At 43.8% G+C, this 25,557-nt stretch overlaps 1 protein-coding gene across 1 annotated transcript in view; it reads right to left on the bottom strand.

Moving 5' to 3' along the window:
* LEMD3 (LEM domain containing 3) overlaps positions 1 to 25,557 on the bottom strand; it is a 69,579-nt gene that overhangs the window by 20,696 nt on the left and 23,326 nt on the right. The window contains exons 2-3 of the mRNA XM_090042452.1: positions 18,668 to 18,705; positions 14,570 to 14,636 (exon numbers count right to left, since the gene is read on the bottom strand). Of these exons, the coding sequence (XP_089898578.1) occupies positions 14,570 to 14,636; positions 18,668 to 18,705 (105 nt within the window). The remainder of the gene's footprint in view (positions 1 to 14,569; positions 14,637 to 18,667; positions 18,706 to 25,557) is intronic.

Here is a 25,557-nt window from a genome sequence, read left to right as displayed (position 1 = left end):
CTGGAATACTGTCATGGATGGCTATAACTTGTTCAGGAAAAATAAATGGGAGGGGGAACAGAAGTGTTGCCCTTTTATAAAGGAAGAAAGAGAACACTCACTGCATGCATCTTCTGAGGTTCAGCACAAAGCAGGAGGTAGACCTGTTGAAAGCCTCTGGGTAAAGGTCAGAGCAGAGAATGCCAGGGATGGGCATTTGCTATAGGTTACCAAAACAAGAGGAAGAGGTGCACAAAGTCTTGTTTAAACTACTAATAGAAGTCTGCAAGATACCAGACCTCATTCTCATAAGGAACTTCAGTTTCCCTCCCAGCAGATGTCATGGTAACAAGGCAATGTATAGGAAGTCCAGCAAATTTTATAGTGCACTGGAATCACCTTTTTAGTACAGTGTTGGAGAAGCCAACTATGGAAGGAAGCTCTTCCTGCTCACAAACAAAGAGAAATTAGTTGACAACAGAAAGCTGGAAGGTAAATGGGGTGACAGTGACAATGAGACAGCTCAAGATGGAAGGGAGGGGAAGCAAGCAAGAAACGAAAAAGCAGACTTTAGCAAACTCAGGAAAACTGGTGGACAGGGTCTCCTGGAAGAGAACAGGAGTCCCAGAGAGCTGGCTGCACTTCAAAGAAACTGTATTGAAAGCACCGAAGCAAGTTATGTCAATGCAACGAAAAAATGGGCAGTGCAACAGATGACCAGTGATCTGTTCATCAAGTTAAAATTAAAAAAGGACTTCTACAAAATGTGGAAACTTGGTAATATTACTAGGAAAGAGCATAAGAGTATTGCATGGGCACAGTGAGAAAAAAAATCAGAACAGCCAAAGCATGATTTAAGATACAGCTAGTAAGGGATGTAAATGGCAATAACACGCAAGTCAGAAGTAAGAAAAAGACCAAAGAAAGTTTAGGCACCTTAGTGAATGCACAAGGCAGTAATCTAGTTATGGATGTTGCGGAGAAGGCTGGAATATTTAGCGCCTTTTTACTTCAGTCATCATGAGCCAAGTCAGCTATCAGATGGCAAGTGCAGTTGGCACCTAAGAAGGAGGGGAAGGAGGCAAACAGACACAGTAGCAGAAAAGTAGGCTAGGGATTACTTAAAAAAGGTAGATGTCTTCAACTGCAGGGCCAGATGAGTTGCACCCTAGAGTACTGAAGGAATTGACTCAGGTAATTTCAAAAGCATTGGCTATCATCTTTGAAAGCACAAAGTCAGGTGAGGTCCCAGATGACTGAAAAAAGGCAAGCGTCCATTTTTAAGGAGGATCCTGGGAACTGCAGGCTCATCAGTCTAACCTTGACACCTGGAAAGATCATGGAGCAAGGAACCTATTTCAAGGCACCAAGAAGAAAACAAGGGGATGAGGAACAGCCAGTGTGGAGTCATCAAGAGCTAGTCATGCCTGACCAACTTGATTTCCTTCAAAAATAAGATGAAAGATCTGTGGATGAGGAAGAGGAGTAGATTTGATACACCATTATTTTAGTAGACTTCACACCATCTCCCATGACATTCTCATTAACAAGGGGCATAAAATGAATGAGCATCGATCTGACATCAGCTCCAGAAAGAAGCAAAGGGTATGCAAGAGAAATTGTGTAATGGTGGATTTAATTTCCTTTGTAATAATAGTTGGCATTTAAGGGCTTAAAATATAAAACATGCTGGTAGGGGTACGTGGGAAGCTGGTAACTCTGGAAAAGGGTATGCAATACAAAAACATTTGGGAACCTCTGATATATACATAATTTCTGATTTTATTTATAATATAATGTTAGTCAGACTACTAATCAGTCTTCACATTTTAGTCGATGCAAATCTACTTTGTCTTCTACTCATTAACAAACCAAGAAAATACAAACTAGATTCTAAGGCAGATACATAACTGGTTGGATCATTCTGCTGAATGAGCAGCCATCAATGACTCAAACTGATGGGAAGAGATATCAAGGGAGGAGGAATACTCTAGGGGTCTAGTATTGTTTAATATATAAATTAATTTGGAGGATGGGACTGAGTACATGCTTAGCAAATGTGCAGATGATGTAAAGTTAGGTGCAGACACTCTGGAGGCTAGGGCTAGGATCCAGAATGACCTTGATAAGCTAGAGAAATAGTCTGCAGTCAGTCAGATGAAACTCAGCAAGTGTAAAGTCCTGCACTTGGGACAGAATAACTGCATGCACAAACAAACAGGAATGAGTGGCTAGGCTGCAGTACTGCAGAAAAGGATGTGACAGTTACAGTGGACTATAAGATGAATATAAGCCAGCAGTCTGCTGCTTTTTTTTCACCAAACAAAATCCAACAGCATATTATAATAAATAACACCAGACTCATCCTCAGCTCTCCCACACTGCACTGCAGGAAGCAGAAGCCAGAAGAGGAGCAGAAACAGAGTCCAGTTGCTGTTACAGTTGAAGTAAAAGGGGAAGCAGCCCCCAGGGCCTGTAACTTAACCCGCTGTGGACCACAAAAAGCTCGAGCCACCAGTTGCACAGCCCTGAAACAAACTATCTCCTGCAGCTTCAAAGAGGAGGGCATGGGGGAATGATATGCCCGTGCCCTGCCTCTACCCCTCACTCCTAATCCACTGCCCTCCCAGCCCTGCCAGTACCCCTCACTCCTGACCCACAGCCCACTACCCCCAACAGCCAATCATCTTCCCCACTGCTCTCAACCACAAGTGACCAAGCTGCTAGTCCAAGAGAAAGCAGAAGCAAAGCAAAAATATGGACATTCACTCGCATTTTTTAAACCCGCCTGGACACAAGGACAGGGGGCCAAAAAAGAGAACGTGTCCAGAAAAACCCGAATGCATTGTAACACTAGCAGGATTAGGAGCAATGGCCTCAAGCTGCAGGAGAGTACATTTAGAGTGAAGATTAGGAGGACCTTCTCACTATGCAGGTGGTCAACAGGCTACCTAGAGAAGCTGTGGAATTTCTATCCCTGGACATTTTCAAGAGCAGGTTAGACAGAAAATTGACTGGGAAAATTGGCTGGACAAGGTGACCTCAGATGAGATTCGTTCCAGGCCTACTTTCCTATGATCATGATGGATAAGTGACCATAGGCCAGGCAACCAAATTAAATCTAGAATTATGGCTCAAGTTAAGAGGAACAGGGTCAAAATGCAGATATGACAGAGCAAGGAAGTGCAATACACTGAAAAAATGAGAAAAAAAGACTTAACAGTGAAAAATGATATTTCTTGAAAACAAGTACCTGGAGCCATCAATTACCATTATTACAAAATACTGATGCACCAAGGGCAAGTCTCTTCGGAGGATAGGAGCCCCTCTGAAAAATGCTGAATGAGAGTGGCTTGACAGTTTTCAACTTGAAGTTTGAGTGCCAAGGGTTAAGTTTATTCAGAAAAATAGAACCAAGATTAAAGACTTCACTGGCTCTCTTTCTGGTATTATATTAGCTCAATACTCCAATTTTCAAAAGCTAAGAAAGACAGATCTCTTTCATGGGTGTACTTGGTATGAAGTTTATTTCCTACTTATGGGAACTTTTTACCATCTTGTACCATCTACACTTTTCCCAGAGCCTGACGAAGTGACTTTGATCCCAAAAGCTTGCAGAAAATTTTCTTGCCATTTTCCAGTTGGTCTAATAATAAGCAACATTTTGGAACCAAAAGTTCTAGTTTTTTTGTAGATCTCTTTCATGGCCTTTCAATATTTCTATGTTGTAATAAGAAATACAGTTTCTGAAATGTATGGGTGAAAGACTTCATTTGTAACAAAAAGACCCTTTATCACATCAAGTTCATCTGAAGTTGTGTGCTCACTGTTCTGGAAAGAAGAATGGGTTTATAGACAACGTCTCACTCCAACTCAACTCTGCCAATGTTCTGTTTAATAATAATCATTTTTTCTGGGAAAGTCATGCATTTGAGATCTGGCCAAATTTCAGCGTTAAGAGGGCAGTCTGTTCTTAAAGCAGACAATCCTACCATATAAGCACTGGCATTTATTTATTTAGCGCATGCAGTTTCAGCGTATTGTTTTGGCCATCCTAAAGGAATGTCATAGCACGGGGATAAAGTTAGCTTATTCCTTTGAAAATAATCTTCTTCCTTCTTATGGTTACTTGGATGCAATTAATTATTTGTCTTAGAAATCTGCTTTTTACTATTTGAGCACAAAATCTTTTTTATCCGATTGAACATTTGGGCAATAAACTGCATAAAGTGGAACCTAAAAATTTAAAGACATATGTTACAAGATTATTTATACTAAAAATGCTCCTTGCAAAGCACATTGATGCTGTAGATGCTAGGATGACTGCAATTAGTAACTCAGTTTTAAAGAAAGTACTGCATCCTCTGCAAATAAGACAAACAATAGTAACCACATTTAGACCAGGTAAAATTTTACAATCAGTGCCTAATGAACCTCTGGCCAAAACATATAATCTATCTATCTATCTATCTAGGCAATGACTAATTAAAATTCAGGGCCTTATTAAAAGCAGAGAAGTTAAGGGGTATAAAACCAATAAAAAGGTAAAAGTTAAGTGTTCATCCTTCTTTCAGTTGTTCACCAAGATGAGTATCTAGTATTCCCTGCTTCAGGGAACAGGAGCTGGTATGTGTACTGTTGTGCATGTCTTATTTTCCTGAAGGTAGCCTATCACCACATAATCAAAAATTATACATAAAGAGAGACTTATTTTCTTTTATTTACTTAATGTGTTCATTTTATAGATTTCCTGACTATGCAATGAGATTCAAAAAGGATGTTTTTCTTCTCTCTCTCTACCAATGCCTTGAGGTTTTACTTAAAATGTATTTGCCTATGTAAAGAAATTTATCTTACATTCTAGCCAACAAGACCAAATACAAATACAAATCTTTGAGAAAAACCCAGATTTTGTGGCAAACTAATTTGTGTGCGTGAGAGTGTGATGCAATGACAGACAGAATACATCAGCTTCCCTGCTCAATACACACGCCCCAATTTTGGAAGTGTAATTTTTTAGGGAAACAGTGTACACGCTGCATGCAAGAAAATACAGTATGTTTGGGTTCAGGAATAAAATGTTAAACGCGCACTGAAATGTCGGGAGCCTGAGGCCGGCTGCTGCTTTTAAGACATACAGAACTGTCAGACAGATACAACAAAGTAAAAGTTAGCCGAAACTTGTATGACATAAATCTGCTTCCTAACTTCATTTTTTCCAGAAGTAGAATTACCCACCACAATTGGCAGATACGAATAAACTGGAAAAGAAAGATGTATGAACAGAGCTGTGCAAAACACCATCATTTCAACATCCGTTTCAGCGTTTCATTTAGTCGTTTTGAAGCATTGTCCTGTTTCGTCGAAACTTTTTTTTTGCTGTTTCAATGAGTTTTGATGTTTCACCCATAGGCTATAATGGGGAATAATGAAAATGCCTAAAACTGTCATTTCTTGCCCGATTCGGATTAAAATTGCAGGAATGGTAGCCCCTTCCGAAAGCCTGCCAAGTTTCAAGGAGATAGGTGCAGGTGTTTCTGGGAAACTGCACCTCAAACTGTTCAAAGCAAAAGTCCCGACACTAGCTGACAGCAGCAGCCTCCTCTCACCTGACTCTCAGATCTGGGGGCCTGAACCCCTGGGAGGGCTGTACTAGACTCCTCCCAGGGATGAGAGCCCCCAGATCTGCACACTGGATGAAAGGATGTTGCCACTGCTGCCTGGGACCAGCACTGGGCACACCAGAGAAGACTGCTGTTACCGCCTAAGCCTCCTCTCATGCGGCGCAGATCTGAGGGCTCGCACCCCCAGGGGGAGTCTGGCAAAGCCTGGCAGCCCTCCTGGGGGTGCGTGCCCCCGGATCTGCGCCCTGTACAAGAGGAGGCTCAGGTTGCCTCTCCCACCAGGGACCAGCACTGGGCGCAGGCTGATCCTAGCACTGGACAAGATTGCTGCTGCCGCAGACTGAGCCTCCTCTCCTCAAGCGCAGATCTGGTGGCTCGCACCCCCCAGGACAAGTCCAGCCCAGCCCAGCAGCCTGTCTGGGGGTGTAAGCCCCTGGATCTGCACCCCGGATGAGAGGAGACTCAGGTTGCCTCTCCCACCAGGGACAGGCACCGCCCACTCGCCTCCCCGCTCAGCCCATGGCCAGCTGTGGCCTGCTCACTAGCACATCAGCCGGCTACGATCTGCCCCGCACACTCCTTACTGGGCTATGCCCTCTCCCCCTGTGCATCCCCCGCCTGGCTCCAGCCTCCCTGCAGCTTACCAGCAACAGCAGCTGCACGCTTGGCCTTACGGCACAGCCCCCCTGCATGGTGAGAGGCAGCACGGTGAGAGGCCGTGTGCTTTCGGGCAGCTCCAGGCAGTCGCCTGGGGCTGCATGCCGCTTACAGGGACTGCTGGCCACACCAGCCTGGGTCCGGCATCCACAGAAGTGGCTCAGCTGGACAGAGCAGGGCTCATGCACGCAGGCCCTGTGTGGCCAGTGGTTCCTGTGAGTGGCACACAGCCCCGGGTGACTGCCTGGAGCTGCCCAAAAGCCCATGGCTCTGTACCATGCTGCACCACAGCAGCATGCTGTGGCAGAGGCCGTGCAGATAACTGGCAGCTGCTCCCAGCTGTGCAGAGGGGCTGCCACAAGGCCAAGAGTGTGGCTGCTGTGCTGGTAAGCTGCAGAGGGGGGCTGCAGCCTCTTACTGCACTAGTGAGCAGGCCACGGCTGGCCGCGGGTCAAGCATGGGGGCTGGAGCCAGATGCAGGCCGAGCAGAGAGGCAAGCAGGGAAGGCCCCAGTCCCTGGTGAGAGGCAGTCTGAGCCTCCTCGCATACAGGGTGCAGATGTTGGGGCTCACACCCCTGGGAGGGCTACTGGGCTGTGCCAGGCTCCTCCCAGGGGTGTGAGCCCTCAGATCTGCATGCCAGATGAGAGGAGACTCAGGCTGCTGCCTCGGGCCAGCATTGGGCACAGCCAATGCCGGGGAAGACTGCTGCTGTGGCCAATCTCAGGCAGCTGCAGCAGCCTCCTCTCATCCAGTGCACAAATCCAGGGACTCACACCCTCAGGAGAAGCCCAGCACAGCCCCGCAGCCCTCTGGATCTGCGCACCAGATAAGAGGAGGCTGCCACATGGGACTGGTGCTGAAGTCAAGTAAGCCCGGCTTCGAAACTCAAAACATTTAGAAACTTTCAAAATATTTCAAGTGCCCTTGTTTCATTTTGAAGCTGTTTCAAAGCCTTTTGTTTCATGCTGATTTCGCAGTTTCAAGCTCGAAACCATTGAAACAGCTTTGAAATGAAACACCCGGCAAAATTTCACATAGCCTTAAAATCTGGTTGTCTGGGCATAACAAAGTGATTTTAATTAGGAATTAGAACAGCAGGGCACAAGCACCTGTAGTTGAAGCCTTTTTTCTTTTTCTTTTTTTTAAATAATAAAATAAAAATAATGATGTATTAGTCTGACATTCTTTCTGGATTCAAGTTAGTGTTTCAATCGCTAAAGTGGCAGCCAAAGTGCTTGTCTAAAATCTAGAAATTCACAGGGAAAGAAACACTCAGAAAAATTATGAAGCTTTAATTACAGCGTGTTGGGCTAAAAAAAGACATCGCAGAATGGAGCAATTCAGCCATGCTGAGATGCATCATGGCACAGGTGATTCACATCACTGGGCAAAACGCACATCACCACTTGTCCTAAGCCCTTGATGGTGTTGCACAAGGGGTAACAAGATCTCTCAGTAAGAAAATGTACTTTCTTGGAGGGAACACTTGGCATTTCCTGCTGCCTCAGCCCCATTTCACAGCTTTCTCCCATGCCCAGCATGATTCAAGGATAGCAAGAAACACCAGGCATTCCCCTGCTCAGTTAGTCACATGATGCTGACTGAGCAGGGAAGCACTTTTCCCCACATCCTCACACCTACAGAGTAAGTGTGCAGCAGTGGGGAAAGCAGGCATTTCCCACACTTAGCAATCTCCACAGGGCTGGCTGAATGGAGAAAGCATGTTTCCCTGCTGCCTGAAACCCAGAGAGTGGGTCTGGGGTAGCATTTTTCCCCCTGCCCCAGACCCACAGCACAGATCTAGGCCTGCAGTGAAATCTTTAGAAGGTAATAGATGTCTGCTGGAATAAAGCAGCAGAGTCTGTTGCTACCCTTTTGTTGCACCACTGATTTTTCTGTCATGTGGCACAACAAAGAGTAAAGACACCCATTTACTCTGCATTGTCACCTTAATTTTTAAGGAGGCACAAATGAGAAATCAGACATCTGTTTCCACCCTTAAAAACTTGTAAGAATGGAGAACTCAATAGAAAAGACCAAGTCTTATTTCCAGCCTAGGCACAAAAAATATACTTACATTAACTGTGAAATAAAAATAGAAGAGAAACTTTTACAACCATGTCATAGGCAGATCTGAAACATGCCATGTCTTAGAACATAATAATTTTTCATCTATCCTCTTCAGTAAGGAGGCTAGAAGGTTTGCTCTCTTCATTGAAACATGTTTTATTTGTTTCCAATTGTTTTTATATGGATTCAAAGCTGACAAAAACACTTATTTCTTCATCTTGTGTGTGGAAAAGCCTGGCATCAGTTACAATTACTGAATGAATATATATCAGGTAGGAACAGTCTATCGGTCACACAAAGCTATTTTAGTTTGAATGACCAGGTAAAACTTGAGATGTAGCTCCAGTTAAGGGTTGATTTTAAATAGACCCTTAAGTTTTCCTGGTCATTAAGTTCAACAAGAAACGTGTCTGGCAGTATGGGCACTAATAGGGTTATTAAGGTAAATCCTTCTTGGATCTATAGATTGGAGGGGGGTGGGGGAATCTTGCAAAGGATTTTATTCAACAAAATAATCCCCTGTAAGATAGAGTGCTGAATATGCCAGTTTTTTAAATGGCTATTTTGCTCCAGTCTGTATTGCACAATCTCACTGATTTACAGTACAGAACTTTCTATTGCCATCAAAGTGTTACTGCTGTTGGGTTTTTGGGTTGGGTTTTTTTTTGTTTTTTTTTTTACGTAAACACAAATAAAAACAGGAACCTCCTACTGGAATCCTCCATTAAAAACTGAAAAGAATAGTAAGACTGCAGAATGAAACACAAAGGCCATAGCCAGATGCATGCATTACAAATCTGATCACCAGGGAACTGGGTTTTCTGTTTCGCGTGGGAAAACAGAAGAAAAATGTGGATTTTCCCATTTAACTGAGAAAAACGAGAATTTTTTTCATTTTAATAGAGAAACATGCAGATTTTTCACTTTTGCAGAGAACCTACTGGCAGAGTTCAAGCCTGCAAGGGGCTGGGGGAGTGGGAGAACTGCAGTCATACAGGGGGCACCATGTGTATATGAGAGCTCACACATACACATGCCACCAGGCAGCCTGGAGAGCAGCTCTGGAAGGTAAGTTTTTGGTTTTTTGTTTTGTTTTTTTTTTGGGGGGGGGGGGGGGGGTTGAGGCCCCCACAGGGTGGAAGGAAGTTGGGCAGGGCTGGGGCTGCTGCCCATCTAGGACAATGCATGGGGCTTGGGGCCCAGGGCTGGAATGTGTGGTCACAGGGCCCCAGCAGGAACCAGTACAGGGCTGTGGAAGGCTCGTCTGGAAGGTGGAAGAGCTGGCTCCCCACTGCTGCACGCACTCCCAGGAGGGCATGTGGGGTACATACCCCCCCAGCAGGATGCAGCACAGCAGGGCAGAGTGGGGCCAGGCGAGGAAGTTCCTTACGACTGCAAGCCCTGCACTGCTCTGGTGACGTGCCCCCTGCCCACCCAGCAGCAGTGGGGGTGGCAGCACAGAGTTGTGCCCCTCACTGCTGCCAGGTGGGCAAGGGGCACCTCACCAGGGTGCTTTGGGGCTTGCAGCAGCAAGAGTTTAGCCCTGCAGTGCCAGGTCCCACCCACTGGGCTGCAGAGGTCCTTGAGGGAATGCAGCAGGGCAGGGAGCCTGAGCCTGCAGCAGGCAATCCACATCTGTGTCCCCTACCCCCCTGCCCCGATGGGCTCCGCTCTAACCCTGCTGCCCATGGGGGAGGAAGTGCTGGGCTCCACACTCTGCTCTGCTGCCACAGCAGGGCTCAGGCACTGCTTTGTGGGGCAGGGGGCTACAGACCCTGGTCCCTGGCCTCACAGCCCTCATAGCTGGAGGCCCCCTCTGGAAGGGCTGGGAGTAAGAAGTGAGAGCCCTGGACCTGCATCCTGGTGAGCAGAGGGAGCTCTGATTTTCCATGATAAAAAACTTAAAATCAAATACCAAAATTTATAGGTACTTAGAATTTATATTATAGTGATTGAGGCACTGGTAGGCTTCCAAACTGCTTTAATATTGTTAATACATCAAAAAAAATTGTGCTCAATTGATACCTATATATACAGTGACATATTTTAATTGTGGATTTTGGGGTTTTAAATCAGAATTTGCAATATTTTTATAGAATGTGATTTTTAAATAGAGAAAACCAGGATCCCTGCTGAACATGTATTACATTTTCTTTATTATGCAGGATAAGAGAATGATATAACCCGAGTAACAAATTCTGATAACCAGACGATCTTCATTTCATTCACTGCAGACATTCTACATGTTCAGAAAAGGAAGAAAGGTCTGTTACAAGGGCAAGAGTATTCATTAAGGCACTGGGCTGAAACCCAATTTATCTTGGTTTTTTTTGCATCTGCCATTGACTGTCCCATGTGAGACTTGTCCAAGATCATCTCTCTGTCTCACTTCTGTAATTCACATCTCTGCTGTCAAAAGCGTTTTAGTAAAGGTTGTGAGAATTTCTAATTTTGAATGTGACATACACAGATAGGTCTTTCATATTCTGTCCCGTCTCTTGTAATGGTCTACAATGACTGAGGCTTGGGCCCCAGGAAAAAAACCCTAACAAATAAAAAACACACATTAAATTCCACCCCCTCCCCCCTCCCACACACACAAAGCTACCTTTCTCCTAAGCTAGATTTAGCACAGTGGCACTCTACTTTCTCACCCCATGCACCTGGATCTGCTGGCACCATCTGGCAGACAGGGCTACATAATCTGACCAGTGGGCTCCACACAGGTCTGGAAATTTGACAGTAGGGGTAAAGCAATTAACAGTCCCACCACTCCCCTGCCATCAAATTTCTGGATCCTTCAGTCCAAATGACAATGCTCCAGAGCACATCTGATTTTCCACATGCCCTGAAATAGCAAAAAAACCTATACAAAACACAACTTAAAATCATGCAATAAAGACACTTTATTGCAATGCATTCATACCACACACCACAGCAGAAATTATACAGACAGCCTTACATTTGCCATTTTCTGATTTCTCAGACTTTTACTTCACAACTTTTAACATTACTCTAAACAAAAACAGCATTGTTTTTGAGAGACAAAAGCTAGGTTTTTCTCAAAGATTTGAATGAATAGCATAATTCAGTTATTTTACTAACACAACCTACTTCACTTATATGCATACATCAGGGCTAGGGACAGAAATGATCATCATTTTTGTGCAAGTGATCAGAAACTGGTTCAAATCTGTAACACGGCAGATGTTCAGTGCACATAAAACACTTTCAAAACGGCTGAAAACAGGTATAAGATAAACCTGAATGGATATCAGACTTAACTGATTGACATGAAATTGGTTTATTGAATCAATTTGCATCTGTCTCAGATCCCCTCCAGATTCAAGTTAACTCAATCCCCTACCATCAAAGGATGCTTTGCATCTCCCCCACAACCCCCTTCTTACCCCCCTCCCCCTGGTGGACAGACTAGCCTTGGCCCAAGCTGTCTGCTCCAAATGAGGATGCTTTAGCACCCCCTCAACACACACACTCTCCCCCCGGCTTCTGGACTAGGTCACTTCAGGCACGGGGCTGCATTTGTGGAATCAAAAGTAAATATCTGCTGCCTTGCTTATCAGTTCAATCTACGCAGCTTAGACTACCTGCAAAGACTGCACTGATTCAGCCTCAGGCTTGTTGACTGTCTGTACAGTTAAGCACAATTCATTACAGTTTACATTAATCACCCATATACAGGTAAGTAAGTGGTTTATGCACTTAAACATTGGGTAAATGCACTACAGGGCCCACTATTTACTTTGCAACTGTTCTATTCCTGTCAACCACAGGGAAAGAGTGAAGGCTAACAGCCATTTGACAGGTGCTTAGCACAAGTCCTGAAATTGACAGGAGCTAGTCAGTTTCAGGGCTACTGTATATATACGGCTTGCCATAGCAGTCCTGAAACAAACTAGTAAAAGTCTTGAAAAAATGACAGGAGCTGGCCAGTTTCAGGACTAGAGTAATACCATTAAGTTCAGAGAGGTAGATACCACAGCTGTCTGAAATTTTACCAAGTGTCTTGTTTCAAAGCCGCTTTGACACGTTTTGAGCTTGAAACAGCAAAATCAAAATGAAACAAAAAGCATCAAAACAGCTTTGAAACGAAGCAAGGGCACTCTAAACGTTGCAAAAGTTTTGAAACGTTTAGAGTTTCGAAGCAGTGTGGTGGTGGGAGGCAAAGTCTGTGCTCTGAGCGGCTCCACAGCCCCATGTAGCTCTGCTCAGTGAGCAGCACAGCCCCAGCTCTGCCCACCTCCCGCTGCTGGGCTGCTCTCCAAGCAGCTCCGTAAACCCATGGAGCTCAGCCCAGCAATGCGAGGCGGAGTGCAGCCCTGGCTCTCCTCACCTCCTACCACCGAGCTGTGTCCATGGAGCTGACAGAGCCGATTGGAGCACAGCTCTGGCTCTACCTGCCTCCCAACGCTGGGCTGCACTGCACTCCGATCAGCTCCACCAGCCCCAAGGAGCTCAGCCCGGCAGCGAAAGGCAGAGCACAGCCCCAGCTTTACCTGCCTCCTGCCATACTCCATGGGGCTGGCAGAGGCTGATATTTCACACAGCCCTAGTACATACCCTTTCCTAGTCCTAAGGCTCAGAATGTAATGGAGTACACTGAAACTAACACTTGTTCCTGTATAATTTATCAACAGATATATTTTGTGCTTGCATTAGTACACATTCTGATTGCAGCTGGCTAGCTACCTAGCTAATGAATGTGTATACATGAAGTTTAATTTTGGATATATTCAATAAATGTTAACAATGCATTATCTCTAAACATCGTTATGAAATTGTTTTTTTTCTATATTTAAGACATTTCTTTTTTACAATGAAATGTCAACATTTAAAATGCAAGCGTCTCCTCTTCCTTCTGCTATGATATATTTAACCTTAATGCAATCTGTCTCTTTATTTACCATATTTACTCAAATCCAGGACAAGTCTATTTTCCCATTCAACATGAGGAAAAAAGTCCTTCAGATGGAAGTACTAGACAAGGAGCAGGTGGCTGCTGCAGCTCTGGATCCAACTCTGGCTCCAATTCCAGCTGCATCCTGAACCCGACTCGAAGCCACTGCCATCACCCCCATCCTCCCCACCCCCCAGCCACCTTAACCTCCCGTCCCCTGCAGCTTAACCTCAGTTGTGGCTTTGGCAGGGGCACAGAGAGGCTCCAGCCCCTGCCTGGCCTGGCAGTAGCAGCAGCCCCAGACCCAACCCCACCATAACCACTGCAAGAGCAGGGCCAGAGCTGTGACACAGTAAGCAGCAGCAGCAGGAAAGCACAAGGGGAGTAAACCGGGCAAGGGTGCAGAGTGCAAAGTTCAAGCCACTTGACTCTACCACCACCTAAATCCCTGCCACTGCTTTCCTCACTGCAGTGGTGAGGAGATGAATTTAAAGACAACTCTCCAATAATTATTCTATACATGTTATATATTGTAATCAAAGCCCAGTAAATCAAGCAGCTGCACAACACTTAAGCAATATAAAAAACATCTGTCTTGCTAAAATGAACTCAAGTGCAATGATTCTCTACCTGGGCCCCATAATCTAGGCACCAGGTAAAATTGCCCCACACAGAGGGCAGCACCATACACATACACCATACACCTTCCTCCTGCATTAGAGTCCTCTGATAAAGCAGGCAAAAGAGCTGGCTAGGCTGCTGGACCTCCTGGTCCATTCCCTCCACTTCCCATACTCCTTCCTCCCAGACACGCACAGAACAGTTCCATATGTCCTGCATGTCTCTGTTTGCAGGAGGCAATGTGCACAGCCAGACTGAAAAGGGCTTCAACACAAACCAGCTCGCCTGGCCTGCTTTAGGGTTATCAGAGAAGCGTAATGCAGAAGGAGACTACATACAACACAGCCCTTCCTAGTGTGGCTGTGCAGCAGGAACATAGGGCAGTGGCCCCTAGCTGAGGAGCACCAAGGCAAGGTGAGCACAACAGCTGTTCTTAACTGGGGGGGCATACCATCAAGTTGTGGAAGGGTGCCTTGACTCTGAAAAAAGGCTGGAAACCACTGCTCTGGACAGTCAACCCCAAGAAGTAATAGGCTTGAAAATGTAGCTTAGAATTAGAACACCCACCACTGGACTTCAAAATGGGATTTACCTGAATATCCCAGGAAAGAAAAAGAGCCCAAAGACTGTATTTAGTTTCACAAGCCACATTCTGCATCAATGATATTTTAAGCTACCATAAAATTTTAAAACATTACCTGCTACTTGCGCCAATCTCTCGTGAAGTTTATATAAACTGTTCATCATGAGACTCTTCTCACTTGGCTGTAATTAAAGAAGCTGGTTAATATCAAATCAATGGACAGCTATAAAAAGAAAAGCATCTTTCCTCCACCCGGAACCTTAAGCTGAAACTTTTCTCCTATTAGATTATCCACACAAGCAGCATTTTGTGCCTCAAAAGATAAACCAGTGCAAAAAAAAAAAAAAGGGCAACTGCCTAAACTACTCAAAGGATAATTCTGTCAGGTCATGAATTAAGAAAGGGCAGTACCTGGATTTGCAAATACAAACTCTAGAAAGCAGCCTGACAATTTAGAAAGTTGCACTGTTCTCGCTACATTAGCATCAAATCGCTGCACTAGAAAGATCTTGGTAAGTATTATGAACTTGGAAGTGTTAACTTGCAAAAAAGGAAACAAAACAAAAGGTGCTAAATATTTGTTTTCAGTGAAGGCACAACAACACTTTCTGCAAAAAATAACTGAATTTCCATTGAGTTATATATCCTCTGCATTCAGGCTAGCATTGGATTTTTGCAAAGGAACTATGTACTATGAGCTTTACACATCTATCTTCAAACTTAACCAGCTCATTCTGAATCAAGAAAATAATGATCTCAGAACTGTGAAGGTGGATAAAGTGGTCAGTGTTTGTAAGATAAGATCCCAAGCCCTGGGCACACTACATTTTGTGGCATTATAGGGGCATATATACTTCTACAAAACAAGCTAATTGTACATGCTAAGGGTAGCTGTAGTGCTACAAAAACAGAAGATCTACTATATTTTGTAGCACCACATATAAAATGTGAATAGTTACACATAGAGCTTCTGGAGCCTTTGGCCAGCATGCCACAGTGCTCCATTCTTCCTCTCCCTTCCCCCTCCCACCACCCGACAGCAGCAGCCCAAATTGTTCAAGGCTACTCTAGGCTTTCCCTGCTGTGGCACAAATAACAGGAACAGCTACCCTCCCTCCCTCCTGCAGTGGCAGCAGCTGCTGCTGCCACCACCACAAAGGAGGAGACAGTGGGTGGGCACCGTTTTTGACAGCTGCTACATCAGGACCAGAGCTGAGACTTGGTAGTAAAGCAGCAGCCAAAACACAGGCTTCCCTCTCCCTTGCCAGGGATTGGCAGATGCATCTAAAATTCAGACACCAATCAGTCCTAGAAGTAGCAGTGGAAAGGAAAGCAGCTGCTTTCTCCCTGCTACTCCCCCATGCAGCAAGCAGGAAAAGGGTCTGTCTGTTTCAGCTGCTGCTGCAGGAATAGGACCCGACTGGGTCCTAGAAAACCTGTCTTTGATAGCTGTCTGCCCTCTCCTGTCTCAGACAACAAGGAGGCTGCTATCCAGTATCACTGTCACCTTCCCCAGCAGGAGAAAGGGGAAGGCTAATTGGTGACTCGGCTCACTAATAGGCTGCCCTGGGGACAAGAGCAAAGGATGTGCCCTCTATTTCTTCCTGGATGAGGCACTCTCTTAGGATACATTTACACATGCTCCAACACATTCCCAATTGAAATGCATTGGATCAGACTCGATTTATCAAGTCTCAAGAGCTGCTCTAATTAAAATGCCTCCCCTGCCATCCCAAGTATATGTATAGGTACCCTTCAGTCTTCAGCCTTTAGGGATCTACTGATGTCCCTCTGGAACAAAGAGCAGCCAGAATGAAGTTCTGCTACATTCCCAGACTTGGAATTCACTTTCTTTGCCAGATGTGTACCAGTTCTAGCTCACTAGTCTTTATAGTATGCCACAAAGAACATATCTTAATGGCTTGTTAAGAATTGGATATTGGGTAGGTTGGGGGTTACTTTATTTCAGCTACATTTACGTTGTGTCTATGTATTCCAAGTTTATGCAGCAGAAAGTGAAAGGATTCTTTTGGTCTGTTAGTAAAAATATTACTACAAATGACCAAAACACCAAAAAGTGTATATTTTGTTCAGCTTTGAAGGATTGTCTAGATGTATATGAAATATTTACCAGATAATCTATGGCAGTACACAACTAAATAACTAAATGAAGATTAAAGACTTACTTCCCAAAATAAGTATGGGTGGAAGGTCAAATAATACACAGCATCTAGCATTGTTAGCTACATTGATGAGAGCTTACTATCTTGTTAATGAAGTCCAATTTTACCGCAGCACATACCAAGAACTGCTCCAGAGATTATTTCCTATTCAAATACGTTTCTATCCTAATACAGTTTTCAAGGATCATGCTGGCATCAAGAGGAGTGTATAACAATTCACTTAACTCCAGCTAATGGTTTCTAGGCTGTCAAAATGTGTTCAGCGATCCACCAAATAGCTCTAACTACCAGCTCCTGCAACTACCTGGAGACAGAAACAGTCAACTTCCTGGAAAGTTTTATATGAAATACCAACTTTACGTACCACATTTGACAGCTGGAATATAATGAACATAGTAAGAATATATATAATGTTCCACTCAAAAAAACAAACAAACAAAAAACCTTGAGCTTGAAACAGCTCAATTTTTAGAAGTTTCTATTAAAAAAAAAAAAAATCTACCTATATCTTTGCTTATGGCTTTGGCTCAATATAGTCAAATGTTTTAATGAATTGGGTATCCAGGTTGTAGCTATATTGGTCTAGAGACAAAAGGAATCAGAACTCATGGTAGAGGCGATATCTTTTATTAAACCAACTAGATTTTTGCAAAAAAATACTTTAATTCATAGATTCATACATTGTAAGGCAGAAGGGACCTTGGACATCATCAGGTCCAGCCCCCTGCACCAAGCAGAAAGACAACTGGGGTTAGGTGAGCCCAGCAAGGTGACTGTCTAGTTTCCTTTTAAAGATGCCCAGGGTAAGTGATTGCACCACCCCTGGAGGGAGCTTATTCCACAGTCTGGACACCCTGACTGTGAAGAAGTTTTTCCTAACGTTGAGCCTGAATTGATCTTCCAGGAGTTTGTGGCCATTACTCCTGGTTTTCCCCTCGGGTGCCCTGGTGAACAGTTGATTAACAAACCCTTGATCTACTCCCCTAGTGTAACAGTAAGCTGCTAAGTGTTCAGAAGCTGTCCCCTGTCAGCTTTCCATTCCTCAGGCTGAAGAGTCCCAGATCCCTCAGGCTTTCCTCATATGGCTTGCCTTTTAAGACTCTGATCATACAGCTGGCTCTTCTTTGGATTCTCTCAAGCTTGTCCACGTCCTTGTTAAAGTGTGATGCCCAGAACTGGATGCAGTACTCCAGCTGCAGTTTCACCAGTGCCAAGTAGAGTGGAAGAATCACCTCCTTTCGTTTTTGCTGGAGATGCATCAATCAATGTATGCCAGAGTATTATTTGCCCTACTGGCTACAGCATTGCACTGCCAGCTCACATTCATAATGTGGTCTATTATTATCCCCAGGTCCATTTCATTTGTGGAAAACTTTCTGGCATGCCCTTGTCCAGGGGGCAGTTCTGTGACTGTATATAGGCAGGCAGGCAGGCAGATCTCCTGTGGAATATGAACTTTCATTTCTACCCAGAAGGACTTCTACAATCTTTTCACCTATGCCTGTAGAAGGCTGTTTGTGCCCGAAAGCTTGCAATTGATTTTTTTTTTTTGGCAAAAATCTAGTTGGTCTAATAAAATATATCACCTCTACCATGAATTCTGATGTTTCATGAATGAACTTTATCTGACATCAGAAACTAATGGGAGATGTATCCAAAGGGTATTAATTAGCATAACCCTCATGGATAATTAGCATCTCATGGTAACTGTACTCTACTGAAAGGAGACAGAGATTTGCAGGACAGAAGAGAACAATGGGAAGGAATAATCTGTAAGGAATACAGGAAGAGATAGTTCTCCTGTATTCTTTTAAACTCATTTTAAATGGGCACAGCATTTTTCACTTCAAATCATAAAAACAGACATGTAAAATTTGCTTAATGTGACAACAGTTTAATTAATTCACTTACTGCACCGAGTGGCAAAATGACCTCTGCTTAATAGTTTGACATACCTAAACATATCTTTGTTAGCATTAATTTTGTATAAACACAAAATCTCACTACAAATATTAATCACATCTACTTACTTTTATTTTGTCAAGCTCTCCACTGAATGGATATTTAACTATCAAGGAAAGAAAAAACAGTTAATTCATCCATTACAATCAAAAAAATTAAAAAACAAACAAGAATATAATCTCAATCCCATTAGCAAAAAGTCTGATCTTTTGAGGATTGTAACTTTTTTTTAGATTCAGAACATCTGCAGTCTTTAAATTTACAGTCATCTCATTTTCATTTGGCATAACAACCAACTCAACTAAGTTTCATATTTTCTGTTGTGAGATCCCAGCAATTTGAAGAAACAGCCAGCAATATACCAGTAGAAGCAGTTTAAAAAAAATACCACTGCTTGGATATGAATATAAGAAATAAACCAATACTCTGTCAAACCTAAAATAAACTCCAAAAGTAATTATTACATTTAAATAAAATATTTGAAATGGCAGAACTTTTACAATCTAGGCAAAAAAACCCAACAACACATCCTTATTCCATGATGACCCCTCTATCACAATGCTATGGAGCAGGAGTGATCCTAAATGAAGGGGAATTGTAGGTCAGCTTAAAGAAGTATAAGTAACATGTCTAAATAACACAGTTACTATAGTTTATGGACACTTAAGCTGCAGATACCTAAGGCTGTAGTCAAGAAAAGAGTCTGTAGCCAGAGGAAGCTGAACCTAGTCATATAACTGAAAAAAATACAAGTTTTTAAGCAACAACAGACCTAATGCAGGAATTACTGGGCCTTATTTTATGGCATAAGTATGCAAAAGGTCAGACTATGATGATGAATCTTCTACAGGTCTCAGTATGTGAAGTGTTAACAAATGCAGAAAAAAATGGAATCTTAAAGAAACTAAACTGCAAGTCCAAAAGGAAAAAGTCTGTAAGCTTAACCTGTTCACTAGTGTTTAATATAGTAAGCACACTGAACAAACACCCAAGTTGCTATAGCTCTACTATGTACATGAAACAAGGGAATTGCACAGTGGAATCATTCAGGGCAAAACATTTTTTAAAGATCGTATCAAAGTATTAAGACTTCTGGTTTGGCTGCTCTAGATAGTCACTTATAACCAGATTGCCTGTCAAAGAACAGGCTTTAATTGTTATTTTTAAGGCAGTTGGCATGGCAATAGTCAGAAACTCTTCATTTTTTTTAAGCAGGTGTTCAATATCAAAAGCATCACTGGACAAACACAAAATCTAGAGCACAAAATATAACACTTAATTACATAAGTATATAAAATATCAACATGCATACATTCTCTGTTAAAACAAACAAAAAAAGGCTCTTACAATTGCAAAGGATTATGGACAAGAGTGAAAGTAAAGACACAGTTGCAAAACAGTCCCAGGGCCTCAGGTAGCCTGCTATGAAAAGTCCCCAAGATAAACCAAACGTAAAAAAAACTGTAAACCTAAAGAAACAACAAGGCAGTCCTCCAAAACAAGAGCATCCCCTTTAGGTTATGTGCTCTTCTTAGCTTCTCCCTTATCTCTGCTGGTTGATCCAAGCTGCAGCCGGTAGCTGACCTACTCAGTCTCTCCTGTAGTCTTCACTGGAGCTCCTCTCAGTTCTCTAACCAGGGCCATTACTTTTGAAGCAGACACTCCCCTGCACTGCAACTGCATTTGCATCTTAGGCCTGCCTCTTCTGGTCCCAATGCAAAACAGTCCATCTTAAAGGGCCCACACACTTTTCCTTTAATAATAGGTTACAGAGGTCCCCATTATATTCCCACTATCAATTCTTAGACAATTTGCACAGAAATATTCCCTACACTGCTATAGGAGCCTCAGCTTTCAAATCACCTCTATAGTTCATTTATTAAACATCAAGAGAATAGTTGCTGCACTGCAAACATTAATCTAAAGATACAAGCAACAATTAATTTAACATTAAACATGCTCCCAAGGAATATTTTATTGATTAAACTAAAGGTTGGCATCAGTAAGGAGAAGAAAGGACAGCTGTTATGCAATCCCAGGTACTTCTCATAATTTACAGGACATGTTCCATGCAGCAAATTGTTTCACAAGGTATCTCCCTTTAGTTTAGAGGTAGAAAGCCAAAGAGGGAAAATTCTAGTGTTTGTATAAAAACAAAACAAAACAAACAAACAAAATCAAGATTTCAGCACTGGCTACGTTCAGTGGAAAATGTGCAAAATACCCCAAACCACAATCCCAACACTCCCATGCATTCTAGGACACACTTGCAAAAAGCGTCAAATCATTTTAGTCTGTGCAGGGGCTCCAAGTTGAGCAATAAACTGAAGTCCACCCTATCCCAACCCATCCTTCCCCATGTCACCGTATCCCAGAATAGCTAATCCTGTATTATCTACACACTGTTTTTAGAGTATGACTTTGCATCTGGCTACATTAGAACACCGAATTTGCCAAGTATTCCCAGTCAAATTATATCCATATCATTAATTACCACTCCCAATTTCCCTCATGCAATTACTGTGTTATCTATCAGTTACCCAATAATCAGGTTCTAAGCCATTTGATATGGACTACACTGAATTTATTTATTAAATGTACATGCTGTCCTCCCCAAGAAGGTTCAGTGACATACAACAACAAATTAACCATCCACAGGATGTGAAACAACAGTTTCCACAAAAGACAGACTAAATTAAAGCAACCTATTTTGCATAACACTCATCATTATCAGGATGTCAGGCAAGACATTATGCCATTATCAGCCATAAATAAAAAGACTTAAGATTTCTCACCTCTACCTACACCTATTTCAATAGGATGCTTGTCATCAGCAGCTGGCAAGGGAGTCCTCACAGCCCCTTAGTCCTCTGGATGAATACCTAGGGTTGTATCATTCAGTTTAGACAATAGTGGACAAAAACCTAAAATCTCTTTGAACTGTCATGCCCCAAAGCCCTACTCTTTTCATATAATCAGCCATTCAAATTATAGCCATCAAGCATCTTTCTTATGGTTCCCCTCTCTCAATTTCTGCCTAATGCAGGCAGAAGCTACAAACAGCTAGTGGCTGGAATTGTACTCACATGTACTACACAGACATCACCCATATATCAGCACTTTAAAAAAAACAAAACATTGGAGCAGAGTCATCAAAGATGCAGCCCACAGAGCCCTATTATCCTCGCCCCTGGTGCTACTCATGGATCTCCAATTTGACTCACAGGCTGGGCAGACCAAACAGCCCTATGCATCACACATTGCACCCACTCCAGCTAGCATCCTGGAGCAGCAGAGCGGTCGCTGCATACAACAAAGTCCTAGAGCAGCTAGAGCAGAACTATGCTACATGCAGCACCCACTCCAGGACACATGCTGTATCTGGAATGTTGCACCTGTCTGTGGGTCTGATCCAGCCTACTGACCAGCCCCATACAACTGAAGTTACTAGCTGAGCAGATCAGTCTGAAAGGTCCCTTAGACATAACAATTTAAGATGGCAACATAAGAAACTTCCGAAATAAATAAGGACATCTAGAAAGAAAAATCAGAATTACTTTTATTTTCACTCTGTAACTTTTTCTTTTACAGATTAAATATGATTAATTCAAAACCCAGTTTATTAACCATAATGTTTTGCTTCATCTCAGATAACAAAAACCACAAAATCTGAAAGCACATCAGCCCTGAAAATGCATGCTTGGATTGAAATGTTTCACAGTTTCCTAGTTTCTAGGGTCAGAAGGGACCCGAGTAGATCATCTAGTCCGACCCCCTGCCATGGCAGGAAAGAATACTGGGGTCAAACGACCCCAGCAAGATGTTCATCCAACCTCCTCTTAAAACCCCCCAGGGTAGGAGCCAGCACCACCTCTCTTGGAAGTTGGTTCCAGATCCTAGCCACCGTGACCGTGAAGTAGCGCTTCCTGATATCTAGCCTAAACCTGCCCTCTGCCAGCTTGTGACCGTTATTCCTGGTAACTCCTGGTAGTGCACGGGGGAACAGTGACTCCCCCAATGACTGCTGATCCCCCCTGACTAGTTTATAACATGCCACTAGATCCCCCCTCAGCCTTCTCTTTTGGAGGCTGAACAGGTTCAAGTCCCACAGCCTCTCCTCATAGGGCCTGCCCTGCTGTCCCCTGATCATGCGAGTGGCCCTCCTCTGGACCCTCTCCACACTGTTCAAATCCCTCTTGAAGTGCGGTGTCCAGAACTGGATGCAGTACTCCAGCTGCGGCCTGACCAGTACCGCATAGAGGGGGAGGATCACCTCCTTCGACCTGCTCGAGGTGCATCTGTGGATGCATGACAAGGTACGGTTGGCCTTCCTGACTGCCTCCCCACACTGCCAGCCCATGTTCATCTTGGAGTCAACGATGACTCCAAGATCCTTTTCCGCTTCTGCACTGACAAGAATGGAGTTCCTCAACCTGTAGGTATGGTGCCGGTTGTTCCTCCCCAGGTGCATCACCTTGCACTTGTCTGTGTTGAATCCCATCCTATTCATATCCGCCCACCCTTGCAACCTGTCTAGGTCTGATTGTAGCCTGATGCTTCCTTCTAGTGTGCCCACATCCCCCCACATCTTAGTGTCATGAGCAAATTTCAACAGGGTGCTTTTTACCCCCTCATCCAAATCACTGATGAAGATGTTGAACAGTGCAGGCCTGAGGACCGAGCCCTGCAGAACCTCACTGCCCACATCCTTCCAGGTTGAGAAGGACCCATCCACTACCATCCTCTGGGTGCGGCCCTCTAGCCCGTTGGCAACCCAATTGACTGTGTGGGCGTCGACACCACAGTCCCCAGTTTCTTAATGAGAACGGGGTGAGAGACAGTGTCGAATGCCTTCCGGAAGTCCAGGAAGACTATGTCCACTGCTACCCCTGCATCTAATGATCTGGTAACTTGATCATAGAAGGCCACCAGGTTGGTCTGACAGGACCTGCCACTGATGAACCCATGTTGGTTGCCCCTAAGCAAGCAGTCCCCAGCTGGCCCCTCATGGATGTGTGCCAGCATAATTTTCTCAAACAGCTTGCCTAGGATCGAGGTAAGACTAACTGGCCTATAGTTTCCTGGATCCTCCTTCCTCCCCTTTTTGAAGATGGGAACCACGCTGGCCCTCTTCCAGTCCTCTGGCACCACACCAGAGCACCACGAGTGCCCATAAAGCCGTACCAGGGGTCCTGCAATGACCTCGGCCAATTCCTTTAGAACTCTAGGGTGGAGATCGTCCGGGCCAGCTGACTTGAATACATCCAGTGCCTCCAGAAGCTCCCTAACCAATTCCTCGCTAACCTTTGGCCCAGGTGTGCCTCCCCTGGGGCCCGAGGGGGGCCCAGCAGGGAGGTGGCTGTTCTGGTCCCTACTTAGGAAGACAGAGGCAAAGAAATCGTTAAACATGTTAGCTTTGTCATCTGGTGTGACGACCAAATTTCCCAACGCGTCCTGCAAGGGCCCCACGTTACCTGGGACCTTCTTTTTGCCCCCTATGTATTTAAAAAAAGGACTTCTTATTGTCCTTAATCTGAGAAGCTAGTCCTAGTTCCATTTCTGCCTTGGCCTTCCTAACTGCCCCCCTACATCCGCGAGCAACTGCAAAATAGTCATCCCTGGTAATGACCCCTTCTTTCCATTGGGTATACGCCTCCTGCCTAGCAGTCAACATAATAGCAAGCCTCCAGTATGATATGGGGAGAATGAGCACAACTCTGGTCTCTCTCTGATAGCTAGCATCCATATAGACTAAGTAGATGTCCAGTCTTATGACCAAATCTCTCATCTGTGTTTTAGCCACTAGATTCTCATATCTCACTTTAAAAAATTTCAACTGGCTAAAGCATCCACTACTAACACAAAATATTATTTTTGAACTAATCATACTTAAACTCATTTTGGCATCAAAAGCATCACACACACTTGTGTTATAACACTACTGTTTAGGGTAGATCCAGAATGGTATAAAACAGAGCTAGTATTTGGGATGTATGGTTAGTGTGGCCAAATAAATTAATTAAGCTTCATATAAAAGATGTAAGCTTTTAAGACAAAACTACAAAGACTACATTACCCAAGAAAACTGAAATGTATATTTCCATACTTAAACTTGAACCTATGGCCTGTAGGTCACATCCAGACCCCAGGAAACAGGACTGGGAAGGAAAGGGAGGGCTTCAAGCAGAAGTGCTACTTGAAGCCCCTTCTCCCAGTGCATCAACTCCCCTCTCCCAGTACTGCAATGGGGAAAAATAGCAGCAATGTCTGGATCCTAGTGCCTGCTCTCCACCTCTGATCCAAACTAGGTCAATCCACAGCCTTAGAAAGACTGTGTGGCAGTCTGTATGATTCCTTCTTGCCTCCTTTGAGCAAAAACTTTTGTAAGAGTCAATGTAAGTATGATTTTTACAACAGAAAGCATTCTGTGCCATTGAAAGAGTGCGGTGTGCAGACAGAATCCAAAACAGCCAAATGGAAGTCAAACCAGGTGCTTGCAGACATAAAAAACCCAGCAAAAAACAGTGCTTTACTTTAAACTTGACACATTTCTGTGTATGCCCAGAAGAGGCAGCGCGTTACTTCAACCCGGCCTATCCGACATCTGTACAGATTGGGCACTTTAGTGGAGCTTTTTTGGCACTTCTAGCTAAAGCTGATTCAATCTAATTGAATTGATTGCTGATTGAATCAGCTTTAGCTAAAAGTGCAAATAAGCCCCACAGAAGCACCCGATCTATACAGACATTGCAGAACTGAACTAGAGTAACACACTTCTTCCGGTAAAGTGTGGTTTTGTTTTCTTTTTTAAACATCTGCAAGCAGTCAATCTGATTTTATAGCAATTGGTCTGTGCTGCTATTGCCATTTTCATTCAACCAACTCTACTGCCAGTGCCACTGTATAAGACTTAGAGCTGGAGTGCTTCCCAACACCTGAGAGAGAGTATACATAGCTG

Source organism: Crocodylus siamensis, chromosome 4 (genome assembly GCF_052110815.1).
Source record: "Crocodylus siamensis isolate JL-2025a chromosome 4, ASM5211081v1, whole genome shotgun sequence".
Classification (NCBI taxonomy): Eukaryota; Metazoa; Chordata; order Crocodylia; family Crocodylidae; genus Crocodylus; species Crocodylus siamensis.
The sequence above is the reverse complement of the archived record's forward strand: the minus strand, read 5'-3'. Positions and strand labels throughout refer to the sequence as shown.